Here is a 20,394-nt window from a genome sequence, read left to right on the forward strand (position 1 = left end):
TTATTAAAGTATCAAAATGTACACCAATATAAACATTACATACGGACAAATACGGTGAGAGGAAAAGTGTGCCAAATGACACCAGCAACAGAAGATGTTAAAAGGTGCTGGAAAAAGAACACACCAAAAGCAGGCCTCCTGATATCACAACCACGCTGGAGAATGCCTATAAATTGTTATGGCAGTCTATAGTAAAGTAAAAAGCAGTCAAACTTCAACAAAGTAGAAGAAATAAAGAACATAAAAATAACCAATAGACCCTTGAAGTGAATATGTCACAAGAGACTAAAGACCGCATGTAGAGTGGACATGTTGCTACACTCAGTAATAGCAAGGCATGCAGATGTACTACACACTGGCACCACCAAGTTCTGAGGAAAATGTAAGCATGTTAAGGTGTATCAAGAATATTTACCTTGAGACATGGTGGAAACCGTGGATCAGCGTGGTGTGAGCAGGAGGAGGCCTCGACGTACGTTTCGCCCTGGGGGGCTTCGTCAGAGTATACGGTACTTGAATTTTTCAGTCATGCATCAATTTGTTACATGAATAATAAATGAAAGTAGGGGCCAATATGTAATGTGTCACCTAATTGAATTACAACATTATCATGAAAATAATAAACTTAAACTAGGTGTTAGATGTAATGTTATAATTAACACATTTTATCCATGTATTATATGTAGAGTTTTATTTTATGTTATTTTGCCCTTTTAGTTTTGAAAAATGTCTGATGAATAAAATGACAACTGATAAGACTGCAAAAAGAAAAAAATCACTTAAGGGTATACAGTATGCACATGTTGCAGATTTGCCTGTGGAATTCTCTGCACAGATTCTGCATCTCTTGCCTGAAAATGCAGGTAAAAATCTGCATGTTTTTTCATGCAGATTTGTTTGCGTTTTTGCAAGCTATATAAAAATCTATGATTTAACAAAAAAATGGTGATGTAATTTCTTGTCCAACCTCTTCATTTGCATACTCCATTGAACAATAATGTTTACACACACAGATAGATAGATAGATAGATAGATAGATAGATAATAGATGGATAGATAGATGGATAGATTGATAGATATGGGATGGATAGATAGATACCGTATTTTTCTGACCATAAGACGCACTTTTTTTCCTCCAAATTTGAGAGGAAAGTATGGGTGAGTCTTATGGTAAGGATGTAACGTGGGGAGGGGGCAGCAGCGAGTGGGATTGCACTGGGAGGCAGGAGGCAGAAAAATGTCCCTGCCCTGCTTCAGGAATCAGTGCTGGGGAAACCACATGGTCCCGATCATTAAAGTGCAGTGAATATTCATTAGCTGGTTCCCCGCCCACCTGTCAGCTGAGCTGTGAGCTGGGAGCAGCAAATGAATACTCCTTCACAGGGACACACATGGTTTCCCCAGCGCTGGATTCCTGCAGCAGCTGGGGAGATCTGTGTGTCTGGTAGAGGAGGCATCAGCAGGGGCCAGAGGGGACAAGATCGCTGCATACCTGCCTTCTGGGGCTGTGCTGGATGCTGAGTGCTCCAGCACAAGGACCTGTGTGATGTCATGAAGAGAGCGGGCTGGAGCATCACATGGCAGCAAAGAGCCCTCCCTCTACTGATGTCATCACAGGTCCTGCAGACACCACACTACAATCTGCAAGCTTCCTCCTGTGCTGTGGAGAGGCAACAAGAGGGAGCACTCTGTGGTGTCATGGGATGGGATGCTCCAGCATTTTACCTCACCACAGTGTGGCTGGCTGCCACAATTAAAAGGTTAGTCACTACAACACACAATAAAGCACTCTGCCACTTGTGGTGAACTATAACTCCCAGCATGCCATAGGTTCTGCAGGACATGCTGAGAGTTATAGTTCTCCCAATGGGATCTCAAAGCAGCACTCCAGTGTTATTTTTCAGTGCTGGAGTGGTGCTTTAAATATAAGCCCTGTGCCCCCATTCTTCTACTCACCCTCCAGCATCTTCATACAGTACTTTACAGACACCACACTGGTCCCTCAGCTCCATCTTCTACCCGCAGCATCCAACATAATAGCATACTATTATATATAATAACAGCACATATAATAGTATAGAAACAAGAAAATGAGTGGTGCAAAGTGCTTAAAAGCGGCTACTATTACTGCTGCGAATTTGAACAATTACCACAAAAAATTGTAGAGACAAAAGAGATAAATTTGACACGTATATATATATGTGTAAACACATATAAAAATTTGCGCTGATTATAGCCACTGGTGTTAATAGTAAACAGGGAAAGGATGGAATAACCAATCTAGGTGACTGCTGGAGAAGCTCACAAATAAATACAATAGAGTTCCACAGTTAGTGAGGGACATATAGGCCCCGGTGCCAGTCCCTAAGGTGCACAATCAGACAGATCTTACCCTAGCAGCATATCCCTCCAGTGTGGACAGTGTGTGGCAGGATCCAAATGAGCGGTTGTCTCACAATGTGCGAGAAGTGAGAACGGCGCATTTGGAGGACCTGTGTGACGTAGTGAGTAACGTGACCGTGCACGTGACCGGAAGAAGGAAGGAGACAGACGTTGGTTTTTGGTTCTTACCGCCATCCATACTTTCCCTCCGGTCACGTTACTCACTATGTCACACAGGTCCTCAGTACGGGCCGTTCTCACTGCTCGCACATTGTGAGACAACTACCGGCCGGGGCAGCTGTCTGAATTGCCTGAACCTTCTTCTGGATTTCAACTTTTATCACTGCGGACTACCTCTCTCTACTACCTCCGGACTGGGGTAAGATCTGTCTGATTGTGCACCTTAGGGACTGGCACCGGGGCCTATATGTCTCTCACTAACTGTGGAACTCTATTGTATTTATTTGTGAGCTTCTCCAGCAGTCACTTAGATTGATTATTCCATCCTTTCTGTGTTTACTATTAACACCGGTGGCTATAATCAGCGCAAATTTTTATATGTGTTTACACATATATATATACGTGTCAGATTTATCACATATAATAGTATGTTTATGTTATTAAATATTTTACCACCTATATTGCTTCAAATATTTGTTTCCCTATTTTTCACCTCTAAAACCTGGGTGCGTCTTATAGTCCGAAAAATACGGTAGATAGATGATATATCTATAGATAGATAGATATGAGGTAGATAGATGATAGATCGGTAGATAGATAGATTGATAGATCTATCTATCTATCTATCTATCTATCTATCGATCTATCTATCTAAAAATAAAAAAAAGAGGCAGCACTCCATTTCTTCAGTGAAAAATGTGGAAGATTTAGTCAACCCACTTGTCTGGGCGACGTTTTGGCTCCATATGAGCCTTTCTCAAGCAGTGGGTACCTCTATTTAGTGCTTATTTATATGTGTCTCAACAATCATCAATTACTCCCAATTACAATTTACATTAAATAAAGTGCATTTACAAAATAGTGCATTATACAGTACTGAGTTGTAACAACACAAAGTGCTCATATGCAAAAGTGTTAGTGCATGTACATATTAAAAGTAAAGCTTCTCATTGCTCCTCAGATCTTATATACTATTGTTCATTATAATCGCTATATTAATAGCATGATTACATTAATCATATTTACACTTACCCCTAGGAGACATGTGGACTCAAGGAGGACACCATGTAAGATAAACAGCGTTCCTTTCAGCCCACTGCCCATGTCACAAGCGCGTCATTGCAATGGAATGAATTCCTAGCCAATGATATGCTTTGTGTGGCATTTTACTGTTTGCGCATACGCAGTAGCGCTTATGGACGCCATATTTGTTGTGGCATCATTGTATTTAACTGTGTACATACATATTTGAGCAAAAAAACGCTCATATCTCTTCAATTGTTATTAAGGCTATATTCAAAACTTAATGGTTCTTCAAATACTATGGAATGGATTATAATATATGTTACGGGAAGAAAAACATTAGACTCAAACAAAGAAGACCCAGGAAAACATACTCAGAAGGGAGGTAAGAACATTTCTAAAACAATCCACAGCGAGGAGATTGGAACAAAACAAAATCCTCTAAACTGCATGCTCGTAAACGCCAGAAGCCTGACAAACAAGATGGAAGAACTAGAAGCAGAAATATCTACAGGTAACTTTGACATAGTGGGAATAACCGAGACATGGTTAGATGAAAGCTATGACTGGGCAGTTAACTTACAGGGTTACAGTCTGTTTAGAAAGGATCGTAAAAATCGGAGAGGAGGAGGGGTTTGTCTCTATGTAAAGTCTTGTCTAAAGTCCACTTTAAGGGAGGATATTAGCGAAGGGAATGAGGATGTCGAGTCCATATGGGTCGAAATTCATGGAGGGAAAAATGGTAACAAAATTCTCATTGGGGTCTGTTACAAACCCCCAAATATAACAGAAATCATGGAAAGTCTACTTCTAAAGCAGATAGATGAAGCTGCAACCCATAATGAGGTCCTGGTTATGGGGGACTTTAACTACCCGGATATTAACTGGGAAACAGAAACCTGTGAAACCCATAAAGGCAACAGGTTTCTGCTAATAACCAAGAAAAATTACCTTTCACAATTGGTGCAGAATCCAACCAGAGGAGCAGCACTTTTAGACCTAATACTATCTAATAGACCTGACAGAATAACAAATCTGCAGGTGGTCGGGCATCTAGGAAATAGCGACCACAATATTGTACAGTTTCACCTGTCTTTCACTAGGGGGACTTGTCAGGGAGTCACAAAAACACTGAACTTTAGGAAGGCAAAGTTTGACCAGCTTAGAGATGCCCTTAATCTGGTAGACTGGGACAATATCCTCAGAAATAAGAATACAGATAAAAAATGGAAAATGTTTAAGAACATCCTAAATAGGCACTGTAAGCGGTTTATACCTTGTGGGAATAAAAGGACTAGAAATAGGAAAAACCCAATGTGGCTAAACAAAGAAGTAAGACAGGCAATTAACAGTAAAAAGAAAGCATTTGCACTACTAAAGCAGGATGGCACCATTGAAGCTCTAAAAAACTATAGGGAGAAAAATACTTTATCTAAAAAACTAACTAAAGCTGCCAAAAAGGAAACAGAGAAGCACATTGCTAAGGAGAGTAAAACTAATCCCAAACTGTTCTTCAACTATATCAATAGTAAAAGAATAAAAACTGAAAATGTAGGCCCCTTAAAAAATAGTGAGGAAAGAATGGTTGTAGATGACGAGGAAAAAGCTAACATATTAAACACCTTCTTCTCCACGGTATTCACGGTGGAAAATGAAATGCTAGGTGAAATCCCAAGAAACAATGAAAACCCTATATTAAGGGTCACCAATCTAACCCAAGAAGAGGTGCGAAACCGGCTAAATAAGATTAAAATAGAAAAATCTCCGGGTCCAGATGGCATACACCCACGAGTACTAAGAGAACTAAGTAATGTAATAGATAAACCATTATTTCTTATTTTTAGGGACTCTATAGCGACGGGGTCTGTTCCGCAGGACTGGCGCATAGCAAATGTGGTGCCAATATTTAAAAAGGGCTCTAAAAGTGAACCTGGAAATTATAGGCCAGTAAGTCTAACCTCTACTGTTGGTAAAATATTTGAAGGGTTTCTGAAGGATATTATTCTGGATTATCTCAATGAGAATAACTGTTTAACTCCATATCAGCATGGGTTTATGAGAAATCGCTCCTGTCAAACCAATCTAATCAGTTTTTATGAAGAGGTAAGCTATAGGCTGGACCACGGTGAGTCATTGGATGTGGTATATCTCGATTTTTCCAAAGCATTTGATACCGTGCCACACAAGAGGTTGGTACACAAAATGAGAATGCTTGGTCTGGGGGAAAATGTGTGTAAATGGGTTAGTAACTGGCTTAGTGATAGAAAGCAGAGGGTGGTTATAAATGGTATAGTCTCTAACTGGGTCGCTGTGACCAGTGGGGTACCGCAGGGGTCGGTATTGGGACCTGTTCTCTTCAACATATTCATTAATGATCTGGTAGAAGGTTTACACAGTAAAATATTGATATTTGCAGATGATACAAAACTATGCAAAGCAGTTAATACAAGAGAAGATAGTATTCTGCTTCAGATGGATCTGGATAAGTTGGAAACTTGGGCTGAAAGGTGGCAGATGAGGTTTAACAATGATAAATGTAAGGTTATACACATGGGAAGAAGGAATCAATGTCACCATTACACACTGAATGGGAAACCACTGGGTAAATCTGACATGGAGAAGGACTTGGGGATCCTAGTTAATGATAAACTTACCTGGAGCAGCCAGTGCCAGGCAGCAGCTGCCAAGGTAAACAGGATCATGGGGTGCATTAAAAGAGGTCTGGATACACATGATGAGAGCATTATACTGCCTCTGTACAAATCCCTAGTTAGACCGCACATGGAGTACTGTGTCCAGTTTTGGGCACCGGTGCTCAAGAAGGATATAATGGAACTAGAGAGAGTACAAAGGAGGGCAACAAAATTAATAAAGGGGATGGGAGAACTACAATACCCAGATAGATTAGCGAAATTAGGATTATTTAGTCTAGAAAAAAGACGACTGAGGGGCGATCTAATAACCATGTATAAGTATATAAGGGGACAATACAAATATCTCGCTGAGGATCTGTTTATACCAAGGAAGGTGACGGGCACAAGGGGGCATTCTTTGCGTCTGGAGGAGAGAAGGTTTTTCCACCAAAATAGAAGAGGATTCTTTACTGTTAGGGCAGTGAGAATCTGGAATTGCTTGCCTGAGGAGGTGGTGATGGCGAACTCAGTTGAGGGGTTCAAGAGAGGCCTGGATGTCTTCCTGGAGCAGAACAATATTGTATCATACAATTATTAGGTTCTGTAGAAGGACGTAGATCTGGGGATTTATTATGATGGAATATAGGCTGAACTGGATGGACAAATGTCTTTTTTCGGCCTTACTAACTATGTAACTATGTAACTATGTAACCTGCTTTTTAGCATCTGTATTCATGCACGAAGCATATTATTATATCATAGTTGATCATATCATAACCATATGTATTGTAGCAAATAAAGATATAATCATCTATTTTTCTTAACACGGCATCAGACCAATATGGACTATCTAATGTGCATAAGCATATCCTGGCTACCAGGACGGCACCCTATACAGGTTGTCTCCGGGGGCCACATAGGGTCCCAATGCCCCAAATGGTCCCTCCGGACCAAAGTGTTGCAATTGTGACACCTATAAGATAGCTGCACCATTGTCCTGGTTCATACTTTTCCTAAAAGATTCTATCCTAAAAAGATTTCCACATAAAATTGTTTTATGATTATTATTCTTAATTATTTAATTATTTCATTTAGCCCATGATGGCGACGTTTCAGTTCAGTGTAGCGAACCTTTTTCAAGCACTGCTTGAAAAAGGTTTGCTACACTGAATCCGAAACGTCGCCATCATGGGTTAAATAAAACAGCTCCTTATTCACAGAAAGTGGTGTGCTGCTTCCTTTTTTGGACTACTACATGCAAGGTTTGGTATATGCCTGTAAAAGCTCTATTGCACCCAGACTCTTTCTATGCTGAATGTGCTGCTCTATTTTTCTATTTCTCGTATAGAAATATCGATAGATATATCAATAGATAGATGGATAGATATATCTATAGACAGACAGATAATACCAAGCCTAATGTTTAGTAATAAACTTAATAAAATGGTACATAAAAAGAGTTAAATAAAAATACACACACACACACAAAATCTGCATTAGGCCGGGGTCACACTTGCGAGAAAGTTGCACGAGTCTCGCACCTCAATGCCACTGGCACTCGGGACCGCAGCATTCAGCTGCATAGAAATACATGCAGCCGCACACGGTCCCGAGTGCCGGCATCAGTGTCGGGTATTGAGGTGCAATACTCATGCGAGTTTCTCGCAAGTGCGACCCCGGCCTTAAACGCAATATCTGTTTAATTTAAAAAAAAAAATTTTAAAAATGGTATGAGCTCCCATGTAATTTTCTGCACCAGAGAGGGAAAGCGAGTGACTAGTGTTGAGCGATACCGTCCGATACTTGAAAGTATCGGTATCGGAAAGTATCGGCCAATATCGGCAAAGTATCGGATCTGATCCGATACCGATACCCGATACCAATACAAGTGAATGGGACTCAAGTATTGGAAGGTATCCCTGATGGCTCCCAGGGTCTGAAGGAGAGGAAACTCTCCTTCAGGCCCTGGGATCCATATTAATGTGTAAAATAAAGAATTAAAATAAAAAATATTGATATACTCACCTCTCCGACGCAGCCTGGACCTTACCGCTGTGAACCGGCAGCCTTCTTTGCTTAAAATGAGCGCGTTTATGGCCTTCCATGATGTCACGGCTTCTGATTGGTCACGTGCCGCTCATGTGACCGCCACGCGACCAATCACAAGCCGTGACGTAATTCTCAGGTCCTAAATTCCTAGAAGTTTTTGAAGTGGTTTAAGGAGGTTTTTGGGGCAAATAAAATTTTCCTTGATGTTTTTAAATGCCTTTAAAATCACGGATTTGGCATGAGAAAAAAAAATTGCTGCAAGTTGCTCCCATATTCGGATCACGCACACCCACACAAGTCTTTGGGTGCTGGTGAAACACTGTACTGCATTCCAGTGTAATCCAACATCCATGGACTCAGACAATAGAAAAGATGGAGTAATTAAGTCCTCCGTCTTCTCTGCACCTGTCCTCCGATTCTCGTATGTGAGAGAATCAGATCACACTAAGATTACATTCAGCTCAAACTCTGATCATAGTTTGAGCAGAGTGTCGTTAACATAATCGTCTCTCGCATTCTCTAGCTCATGTGACTAAAGCCTTAGATGGACATTCTAAGAGGGAATTAAAAGAACAACAGAAGATGTTATCCCATGAAAGGAACAACAATATCTATAACCGCAATTTAAAAATGTATGATGTACTTGATCTAACATGATAACTTAACACTTACTCCTCTCTGCCCTTTTTAGTCAATCTCATTTATGATCATGTTACTATGAGGGGCGTTCATTAAATTTTTCCCCTAACCCACTTCCTATGCATTGAGGGCAATGAAATTTGGCACAGTTATTAGTCCTTCTCTACATAGGTGTCACCTAGGGACACGCACTGCTCTCATCTCTTTAAGCAACTGTAAACACCTCGCTTGTAGAAATCAACACGTTGCACCAAAAGCCATGCTGTGACTTTGGAAATCAGAGTCTCATCATCTGGAAAATGCTTGCCATTCAAAAATAACTTCATTGGAAAGAGTTGGAAGTCTGATGGTGCGAAGTCAGGTGAATAAGGGGGAAGGGGTGGAATTTCAAAGCCACAGAAGCATGCTTCCATTTGAGCAACATGTAATTTGCGAACTGGTGCATTGTCTTGCAGAAGGCAGACACCTTTGGTGAGCATGCCACGTTTCATGGTTTTGATGATCTCCTGCAATTTCCGTGACAGTGATGCATAGTATGCCCCAGTGATCATGGTACCCTTTTCTAGGAGATCCATCAATACTACTCCATGCTGGTCTCAAAATACTGTAAGTATGACCTTGCCTGCTAAGAGTTGGGCACGTGCCTTCTTTGGAGGCAGTGAGTCATGATGCTTCCATTGCATAAACTGGACTTTAGTCTCAGGATCATAGTGATGGACCCAGCTTTCGTTCTGTGCGATCAATCTGTTGAAAATGTCCTCTTGGTTTCCATGGCACATCATCATTAGAGTCTTAGAACATTCAACTCATTCCTGCTTATGGAAAAGTGTGAGCTGTCAGGGAACCCAGCGAGTGGATACCTTATGCATGAGAAGATGATCTTGGATGGTTTTTAACAGGGACCCCACACTAATCTTGACATTTTGGGCTAGGTGGCGAATGGTTGCGATTTTCCAAAATCGCGACCTCTACTTGTTGAATGGTGTGTTCATAAATAGCAGAGTGGGCTCGCCATTAAATTGGAACTGTTTGCACCGAAGTCCGGCCACATTTGAATTGATGATGCCAGTTTTTACTGGCCATCATATGATGGGGAATCATCACCTTAAATCTCTTTCATCTCATCGAACATCTCCTTTTGTGTGCGACCTTTCAAGTAAAGGAACTTGATGACTGCTCTGTATTCCACTGGGTCCATTATTAAACCTCACACCACTTCAGCACCTGTAAAATCAATCCGTTCTGAGTTGCAAATTGGCATGTAACCTACAGAGACATATATCATTACACATGTGCAGTTTCAGCGTCCTGTGATAAATAGAATTGGGTGAGGGGAAATCTTTAATGAACGCCCCTCGTACTTCGCTAGATGTCATGATGCTCTGCCACCAGACTGTATTTGCCACTTATCATCCACTCCTGCCCTATAGTTGGAAGGCTGGTCTCAAATCATGCATGTAAGTATTCTACATGTACAGTATACGCTTTATAAGCATTACATTTCTTCAGCCTAGTAAATCCTGAAGTCCTCTTTTTGTAAGTGCTTAAGTGCAGGTGTTAATTATCTTATTTCATTGGTGTCTTCATATTCAAATTAACTAATCTATGCAACTTTGATTAGTTTTACATAGATTTTGTTTTGCATTGCATTATAAAGGGACAGAGACATAATTGTTGCACATGATTATTCATGTAGTTTTGCAATTAACATGAAGATTGGTATAACTCATTGAACATTGCAGGAAACATTTGCATTGTGATTCTAAATACAATCCAGAAAAATAAACAGTTGGTAGCTCAAATTGGCTTGATGTCTGTGGACAGTTGTCAGACTTTTCCAGCAATATGGCACAACATAGATATTAATTTGAAAGTTTTTGCACAGTAAAAAGCAAATTATATCAAAGATCTATTGCTTATATATGGAGCAGTTTACTTATTTGGTGTTTTACTTATGTATTATAGTTTTAATATGTCAATGCATTAAACTACTAGCATCCTCTACTACTGTTTCTATATGTGCACTAAACAATTAAATAGGCACTTGCTTATAAAATATTGGTAGAAATTGCCCAGTTTTTTGCTATTTAAAAAAAATATGTAGGTTGCTTATTTTTCCCAACCCCTCAGCATGCCACTCTGTCCATATTAAGGCAGATGAAAGGATATGTGACAAAGTATAGGTGTCTACAACCTCAATTATAGTATATTCTACATGCTTAAGTAGAACTTGTGCAGTGAGTTTCATTTGAGGTTAAAGAAAGACATGTTTTTCATTGCCATTCAATGTGAGCAAATTTGTGCAAGCAGAATTGAATTCTACTTGAATGTTACAAAAATGGATAATTTTCAGAATACAAATTTTTAGTAATTTGAACTGCGCACATTCAGCAAAATAAATGCCAGCAAATGATTAAAAAAGAGCAGGCAAATGGTCGAAAAATAAAAAACTATTACTAATTCCACCGCTCACCTATTTGGCTTCTACCACTGTTTGCTCTTCCCTGTATTCTTCTCTACTTCTACTGCCACAGTTGAAATCCAGGGTCTATTCACGCTAGGCCAGGACTTCTGGTAGCAACAAAGCACAGGGCATTTCTGTGCATGCATATAATAAGTGTGTGCCACCATCGTGACATCACAAAATGTGCTGCAACCTGACGACATGCACTCTAAGCCAGTAATTCCAGTTGCAAATAGGCTTAGGACATTCCTGCGCTTGTTCACAGACATTCTGGGCTTAGTTACAATCGAAAGTCCTGGCTTAGCACGATGAGTTGAGTATTTTTTTTACACATTTTACAGCTTTTGTGCTCTATGGTTCTCTCCAAAAAAAGGAAGATTGAACTCATGGAGAAAAAAATTCATTGAGAATTGAAATGTTTTTGCAATATCCGCACAATTAGGTGAATTTGAAGCGTATGTAAACATTATGTGTCATTATGCCATGTAAGGTACAGAGTGGACTGCTGTTGATGGAAAAGAAGAGATATAAGATAAACCACCTGGCATGTCTTCATGAATAGTGAAAACACAGCAAAACTTCTTAAAAGGTATTAGCAGGCTGCTTATTTTAATGTTTAATACATATTTGGAAGTGGCATGTCAAATGCCTACAATTTCTATGTATCTTTCAAATATTATGGCAAATGCTTACTTAAAAGGAGACTATGCCAGTCTCCTTTTAAGTAAGCATTTACCATAATATTTGAAAGATATGCCAGTCTCTATGCCAGTCTCCTAATGCATTGGTATTTTAACATACAGTATATGTCTTTTAAGCAATATTCCAGGCTTCACTGGAAACTCTTATCAAGCAGTGCAGTAAACAGAGCCATCATTAATGATCTTTACTCTACATGCTATATAGACCATAAAACCATTTGAAGACAGACAGAAGCAATATGTTCAAGGAGTTTCCCAATACTTTTGTATTTTATATACGTTTAACACACAGTACCCTCACCGATCACCTGTCATCCCCTCTAGAGGTGGAGGGATGTAAACAGTACTTTACAGAACACCACAACTCTGTACACTTTTTAGTGGCCATTGCTGAGAAGCATAGAGGTTGACCGATAAAGCGCTGTCTTTGTTTTCTTTTCGTAAACAAGTTACCCCTCATGAGAAGCATTCTTATCATCATTCCCTAACAGGTTAATTTATTTTCATTGTTCCCTTATAGCCATTTAATATATGACAATTAGAGATCACTTTCCACAACCCTTGTCTACAGTGCAGATCACTGCTATCTGTCCATGAACATGAGCTGTACAAATGTCCTAACATTATAGGTTCCTCAGTGTAATGCTTGATTTGCCAGTCTGGTGTGACATCATCTGTGCACCATGCAGAGTACAGATCATTAAGCACTAGCACAACAAATCATAGGACAAGCCCAGGAACCCGCAAGATCAGGAAGTTTGTTAAAGAGAACAGACCTCTACAGTAGACTGGGGTCATACAAAGTGATTAGCTCATATCTAATGTTAAATCTCTGTCTGAACCTGCTCTAGTAGTAACTGCCTTGATTGTCACAGGTTCTGTTTAGCCAAGTATACAGGTATACTGGCATGAGTAGGATCTGTGGTGATGTCCAATCAGGCAGAATGATTGTGTGAGCTGTCCAACAGTATAATCAGTTCTCCACTGTGGCCAATGGGACAGTACCACATCCTACTTAAAATCCCAGAATAGTTCAGGGAGTTGCCAGTTATTATTTCGTTTCCCAACATCTCTGGTGCTATTTGCTTTTTCTGTCCCTTATTCTGATCCGTACCATGTTTGTTCTGTAAGCCTTCCTGGTCCTGAAGCTGGCATGTTTGTATCCACATTTGACTGACCTTTTGGCATATGACTCCAAATTTCCCTCTAACTTCAATATTGTCTACGGTTTATGTACCTGGTTTTGTCCCTTTTGATACTGAAATGGTTTTATTTGTCAAAGTTTGCCTCAGACTTCTTCCTCCAGCCAGCAGCTACTCCATGGACACAACATGAAGGACTCAAATGTAAGTCACGATTCCCGTATATGTGTTAAAGATTGAAGACTGGGTTTCCTCTAGGATCTGCTAGATGGTGCGTTTTGAGCCAAGTTTGACTGCAGTAGCCTTTTTTGAGTCATGACTTCTTTAGACTTTACAATTTTATTCCAAAACTATTGTAAATCTAAACTGGAGAGGATACTCATGTTAGCCAAACTAGCTGTTCATTACCTTTTTTGGAATAGGCTGTAAAACATAAAAGTAGGTATCTGGTCTAGTTTCCATATACACATGTGTTATTTTTACCTTTTTCAGCTTTTGACTAATCACTTCCCATAACAGAGTTGCAGGCCTAGTCACGGGTTCCCATCACAAAGTTTATTTCAATACAAAGTGGTATTGAAAACATCCATACAGAGTTTTTATTAGATTACTTGGTAAGTAAATTGCAAAAAAAAGTAAAAAAAAAATACACTTTTACACTTTGCTAACTTTCATTTTGAAGTTTCCAGACTAGGAAGAGTAAAGAGAAAAGGCTGAGAAAAGTAACAAGATGTAGCAAGGTGTGGCAGAAAAGTACCAACATTTCATTACCATTACCAGATTACCATTCTCGTTTCCAACTTTGACATACCTATATGATTTTAATTCAGCTCTATCCATGCCAAAGCCAAGACAAATTTAATAGTCTTCACAATCTTATAAACTTTCCATTGTAAAAGGGAAGTGCAGTGAAAATGGTATGTAACAGACTGGAGTAAAAAGATGACAATTTGACGTTTGTAAACTAAAAGCACTGATATTTAAAATTATAAAGCTCTATAAAACATTGATTATCACATATCAAACAATGATTATATTTGATATGACTACAATATTGGAATGGACAGGATTTCCCAAAACTTTGTCATATTTCCACTTAAGTAAAGCTTTGAGCAATGTCAAAGGGTTATGACTGATTTGGCAGAAAGCTTTTCATATGGAAATGAATCGTGGTCCAGATCACAGACTTATTTTTATTCTTCTTTAATAATGCATATGAAGTTCTTTTAAGTTGCATTTTCTCTTTAATGAATGGACATTTTGTATTAAATTGAGAAAAAAATTAGCTCAATTGCCTGCAATACTTTCACATTGCTAATTTCAAGCTGTATTTGCCATAACATCCTATTTCTGGTCCTGTATGCCTCTATGCTGCTAAATCATATCATTTTCTCATGAAAGATACATTGATTTCATAACAAGTCAAGGCCACAGTTGTCCATTTGACCCTATGCACTTCAGTCCATTTTACAATAGATATGAATGAGAAGTCAAGTCATTTTATATCAGTAACCATCTACATTTTAGATATTTTGAGTATACATTAGCAGAAGAAGCCATCTATAAACATTGCTTATGGCGACTGATACAAGGAACATCGTTAAACTTTACTTTTAGGAAACTACTGCACTTATACTATGGCTGCACATGAGCAGGGCTTTTACAAATGAACTGTATGCATCATATTAAAAAGTAAAAGTCTTTAAAGCTTTGCTTGAGAATTCATTTTTAGAATTTGTTTGTTTAGCTGGTGAAAAATTGATAACAACTAGCAACCTCTAGTGGTTTTCATGCAACTGGAAAATGAAAATGAATCAGGCCACTTAAAACTAATAAATGTTACATTTTCTGGGTCAGGTTGAAAAGCTGTTAAAAGAAGTACTAGGTGTTCTTCATTAGGGGAGGAAATTGGTTTAGCAGTGCAGAACAGCAAATTATTAACAACAACACTAGATCAATGCACAATAAGCATGGAAAGCGATAACTGATGGCTGCTCAAAGATTCATTTTGTCACTTAAGCATGGACTTAACCATTTCTTTACAAGAACAACAAGAGCAAGAAGGGGAAGGGTAGCATGTAACTTGCTTCAATGAGATCAATACTATTTAAGCAGCTTTTGAGAGAGTACATTTTGTCAGCACTTTAAAAACAGAAAAGAGCAGATGCTGAAATCCCGACATGGTTACCAACAAGTATTTATAAATCAGCATGGTAAAAATACTGTAAGTGTCACAATATTGTATCACTCATTCAAAGTTGGCCAAGACGCATACATATGCTGCATCTGAAAGCGTGATTGCTATTTGGTCACTCAGTCAATTGTGTTAGAAAGAAAAAGTGAAGTAAATTAAAAATAAATGAAGTGCAAATGAGCCAAACCATACAAAAGGTTATCTACAAGACAAGCCAAGGCAAACAAAGCTCAATCTAGCCAGATTGAGAAAAAACGCTAAATAATCATATATTGGCAAAGAGATCACCATTTTCCATTGTGGGCATTTTATTCCTAGCACTGACAAACACATAATAATAGATATAACAAGCAGTGAATACTATTGTGCCCAGTAATAAGCATTTTCGAGCAGAATACAAACCAACCCACATAAGTGTTAAGTTGTCGAGCGTCACGCCTGCTGGAAATCATATAGTTAGTAGCAAACTGTGTCATTTGCTGCTCAGTGGTCTTAAGTAGTAGTGACATTTTAATTACGAGTGTTATATTAAAACTGAACTCCTGATAAGTTCACCTAGAAACGATCACCTGTTGTTACATATCAGGCAACGGAGAAAAGAAACCACATGAGAAATTGGCAGCTACTCCTCTGAGCATTTTAAAAATTAAATCTCACAGAATCTCCATATTGCACACAAGATCATGAGTGACACAGTCCCAATGCTACAATTTGTACAAATGCAATAATAATCACGGCTAGTAGAAAGAACACAAATGGCTCTACAGACAGTCTTCATTATTCCATTTCATACAGTCGGACACGCATAAATTAAGATCCTTAATCAAGCAAGTAAACGATAGAGCAGCTGGGAAGACATCAAGTTGGCTAAACGTGAATACAGTTCAATAGCTGAGACAGCTGTTCGAGTTGCTGGATAACCCTGCAGGAAACCACTGTTTCATTTTCCTGAGTAATACTGCTCTTAAAAAACTGAATAATGGCTGAACATAAGAAGAATAGATCAAAAGGGAAACCCCAGATTGCAGCTTAATATTGTGACAAACGGAAATAACAAGGCAGGGGGTTATTGTGTAGGAGTTCAGCCTAATCGTGAGTTCTTGTAGATTACAACATGTACATCAGTGAAGAATTCCTCTTAATAGCTGGCATTATCTTGTGCTCTTTCTGCACTTGGGGAATCTATTGACATTTAAGCTGTAGCTGCTCCTGCACTGACTTTTAAGACATGCTTCTTAACTTAACCCTTTAACGGAAAAAGCCCCGGAATTTTCAGTACCAGCGATGCGAAAGGCTAAGGGTTAACACACACAGAAGAATTACAGTGTACAGAGTTTATCTGCCATCATCATCTAAGATGAGGGCGCAGAGCATTTTAGCATAGTCTTTGTCACAGTCAGTTTCTTATTACATTCATAATGATAAGATGACTTTGCTAATCCTACCTTCCATGCCAGCTGCTTTTTGCTTGTCACTCCATCATGCCAATAAGTTGGCTGCTGTAACAAATCAAGATAGTGCAAAACAGCATCTTTTCCCTGCATCTGTCATCTTCCACAAAGCATTCTATTACTGCCGACTGCTGGGAACAAGAAAGTCTATTTGAATTCCAATAGCTCCCCTCACGCATGATTCAAGTTAGGTTAGGTGAGCATGCCTAACATGATTCTCACCGTCATTTATTATGCAGCTGCTACACCGTCGGTGTGGTAACCAGTGATTTAATCTGATACGTCGGGCTCACGAAGCTAATTCTTGCTGCAAGCTCACATAAGCAAAAAAAAAAAAAGAAGAAGAAGAAGCAGTGTTCATTTAACGAGTATTCCTCCTGTCGGAGCCACACAGGCACTGCCTCTGCAAATCTGTTTTAAATCCCACGATTCTTCTAGTTCTATTGGCTGGCATGACTCAGAGCTAGCCAATTTTTTATTTTTTTTTCTTATAGGAGGAGTGGCTTTCTGTATTACTTGCTGTAACAGCCAGATATGCGCTGATAATCCAAGTAAACCACACAGTGATAAAATCAGGAGTCGTCACATATCATACGATGTGTTGGATACGCTGCATCCTAGGTGGATGTTTTCATTTCTGATAGCTGACACAGTCCTTCATAATAACTAAGGGAAAGTGTATCGCTGGCAGGGGAAGAAGCTTCCCAAGGAATCAAGGCTGAGATGTAATTACACAATGCTGATGTAAATCTAAAGCAGAATAAAGGTTGAATGTCATGCGTCCCTTTAAATTGGAGAAGCAATGAGTGGCAGAAGTGACAGGCAAGACAAAATGGCTAATTAACATTCCACCAGGACATCAAGCAGCAAGCACAATTGCCAACAGTGGTGACCTACATGGTCAAATATCACAGACACTTATTCCATTTATCATACGTTATAAGGAATTAATAAATATGTTTCTAATGCCATCTATGGAGACCCTGAAGTATTGTATGTGATAAGGGTTATTTTACAGACTGCAAGGAAATGGATCAAAGTTTTGTCACAGTGTAAGTCACTAAATTGTCTGAACACTGCTCTCATGGTTTTTTGGTGGAGATATTTGCTTGTAGAGTAAATTCACAAGGCAAAATAATTGAAAAATGTATCTAATTAAAAATCAATTCTAATCCTGTGGTCAGTTATTTTGGCAGAAAACTAATGGATTTCTGCATTTAGATGAATAGGACACTGGTAGAAACTTCTGTAACAAATCAGCTGTGTGTGAAAATACTCTCAAAGATTTTTTTTGCATTCATTATTTAGCTTTTGTTGGTCTGTTTTCTGAACACTGGGTACTTTTTTTTGCAAATAAATGGTAAATGTAACATGCTGATAAGTGAAGTGGCTTGATAGAATGAGTATGGGTTATGAATGAGTGGGTTGGAGCCTGGTCAAGAGTGAAGTATATTTGATGCATTTGAGGATACATTCCAATATACTTCTTTTATGTATATTTGTAATCTTTTTTTAATGGATACTACGTAGACACAAAATGGTATATGGCTGTTTTCACACTCTTTTTTTTTTACAGAATTATGGTCCCCTAAAAAGATACAGAGTAAAGATGATTAAATATTTCTAAATTAAAATTTAGGTACGTGTAGCAAGGTAAGGCTGTAGTTACATAATAAAAATTAACTTTTAATTCTATCTATTAAAAGAGCCCACGGACCCTAAAGACACACATAAATACAAATAGCATAAACACAATATACAAATACTGTCAGACGCTCCTACCAAGTGCTGCAAAGCTCAAGCACAGTGAACAAAAGACACCTTTTCCTTATGAAACTTACATCATATAACATAATACCTTTAGGTCTTATTACTGCTTTTCCCACAGTCCACATACACTATGAACTCGAAATTAAAGCGGATCCTACAAAAGCAGATAAAAATTATTGCCTAGGTACATAAAGGAACAATCTCACCTGAGATGCAAGTTCCTTGCTTCACAGCATGGAGTGGGATGGTCCAAAAAAGCCCGTACTTATGAGGAGGCCCTCTGCGTGCCCTTTCAAAGCCTCATTCCTCCGGATTGCATCCCGACTCTAATCACATCCATCCCTCCCACTATTTAACTAGTTTTGTAAATTAAAATTTAAAAGCTTCACCGAATTTTTTCATTTTTCAGGCATATTGATGCGTATACAGATGAGTGGATCGATCTGAGGGGTCGAATTACCTGATGATTCAAACATTTTGAGATTTGATTTCCAGTTTGCAAAAAAAATAAACAACTTGCAAGGCACCATTTCCCACACTGCTGAAGCATGGGAGAGCAGGTTAATATAATTTTGCATTGCCATGTGTTAGGGTTGGGGGAACGCACCGAATATATTAGATGGGATACGTTCGCAACCCGGGATCCACCGTGCAGGAAAGAACCTGCTGCTAAGTAAGGCGGCGAAGCAAAATAGAATAAACTAACTCTGTTACTTCACAGAGCCCATAGTAAAGAGAACGCTGTGCCCTGTTTAGCTCACAGGGGACACAGAAACTGTGTAGAGCCGACAGTGGTCATGCAGTCCAACCAATACGCAGCTCCTCCCCGGTGGAGCCGGAATTCTATCGGCTATTAGCCAGCCCTGAATTCACACATAAACTCCTCACCGGAGGTGCCAGCATTCTAGGGGCTTATTTCAGTCGGATCCCTGACTGCATACACAAAACTCCTCGCCGGAGGTGCCAGCATTCTAGGGGCTTATTTCAGCCGGGTCCCTGACCACACACACGACCACACTGGCACTGAGCTCATACATATTTGACACTAGCGCATGGCCGTGCGGCCATGAGAACCTTATATAGCTGCAGCACCTACAGGACCTTCCAAGAAGGACCAATGGAAGGCTGCCACAGAACTTGATCAGGTACAGGACCTTCCTGGAGGACCAATGGAAGTTGCTGCAGTACCTGAGCATGTGACCCTTGATCTCCACTGAGAGATCTCACCCTGGGCATGCTCAGTGTGTGCAAAGCAGGACTTAGTCCCAGAAAAGCCTGCTCACCACAGATCAGTGCAGGGTACAATAGCAGAGCCTGGAGAGGCAGCAGCAACCCTTTGCACAATATCAGACTCAGTGAGACGCTGGGACCGACGTCTCCGCAGAGCAGGCTCCACTGCGGCCGATGCAGAATGGGAAACCGCAGCACACACGGCTCGAGATTCCCCCTGTGCAGCAGCGGGAACTCGACTCCTAACACCATGCGGGCATCTCAATATTTCAGTACACGGTCAACACAGATTAGCGGTTCCTGTTGAAGCAAATATTGTATAGCAGAGTCATTTTCCATTTCCAGAAACACTGACAAAGTATCTTTTTGCTGTAAAGCGTAAACTTTAGTGGTGAGCAGGGTACTCTCTCTTGCTTGTAGAGTGTAAGTACTTCTGGACAACGGGGTCCTCTTTCACTCTTGTCTGTAAGTTTAAGCTCTTATAGTAAGCAGGGTTTTCTCTCCTCACTCATTCAAATGTATTTTCTCAACAACGA

The 20,394-nt window shown here is 39.5% G+C and overlaps 1 protein-coding gene across 2 annotated transcripts in view; it reads right to left on the reverse strand.

The window, feature by feature from the left end:
- DMD (dystrophin) overlaps positions 1-17,294 on the reverse strand; it is a 3,762,639-nt gene extending 3,745,345 nt beyond the window's left edge. For both annotated transcript variants that reach the window (XM_077296691.1, XM_077296689.1), the window contains exon 1: positions 16,853-17,294. In XM_077296691.1, coding sequence (XP_077152806.1) covers positions 16,853-16,859 — 7 coding nt within the window. In that variant the 5' untranslated portion in view covers positions 16,860-17,294. The remainder of the gene's footprint in view (positions 1-16,852) is intronic.
- Between the last annotated feature and the right edge of the window lie 3,100 nt (positions 17,295-20,394).

This window comes from Ranitomeya variabilis, chromosome 3, assembly GCF_051348905.1.
Source record: "Ranitomeya variabilis isolate aRanVar5 chromosome 3, aRanVar5.hap1, whole genome shotgun sequence".
Lineage (NCBI taxonomy): Eukaryota > Metazoa > Chordata > Amphibia > Anura > Dendrobatidae > Ranitomeya > Ranitomeya variabilis.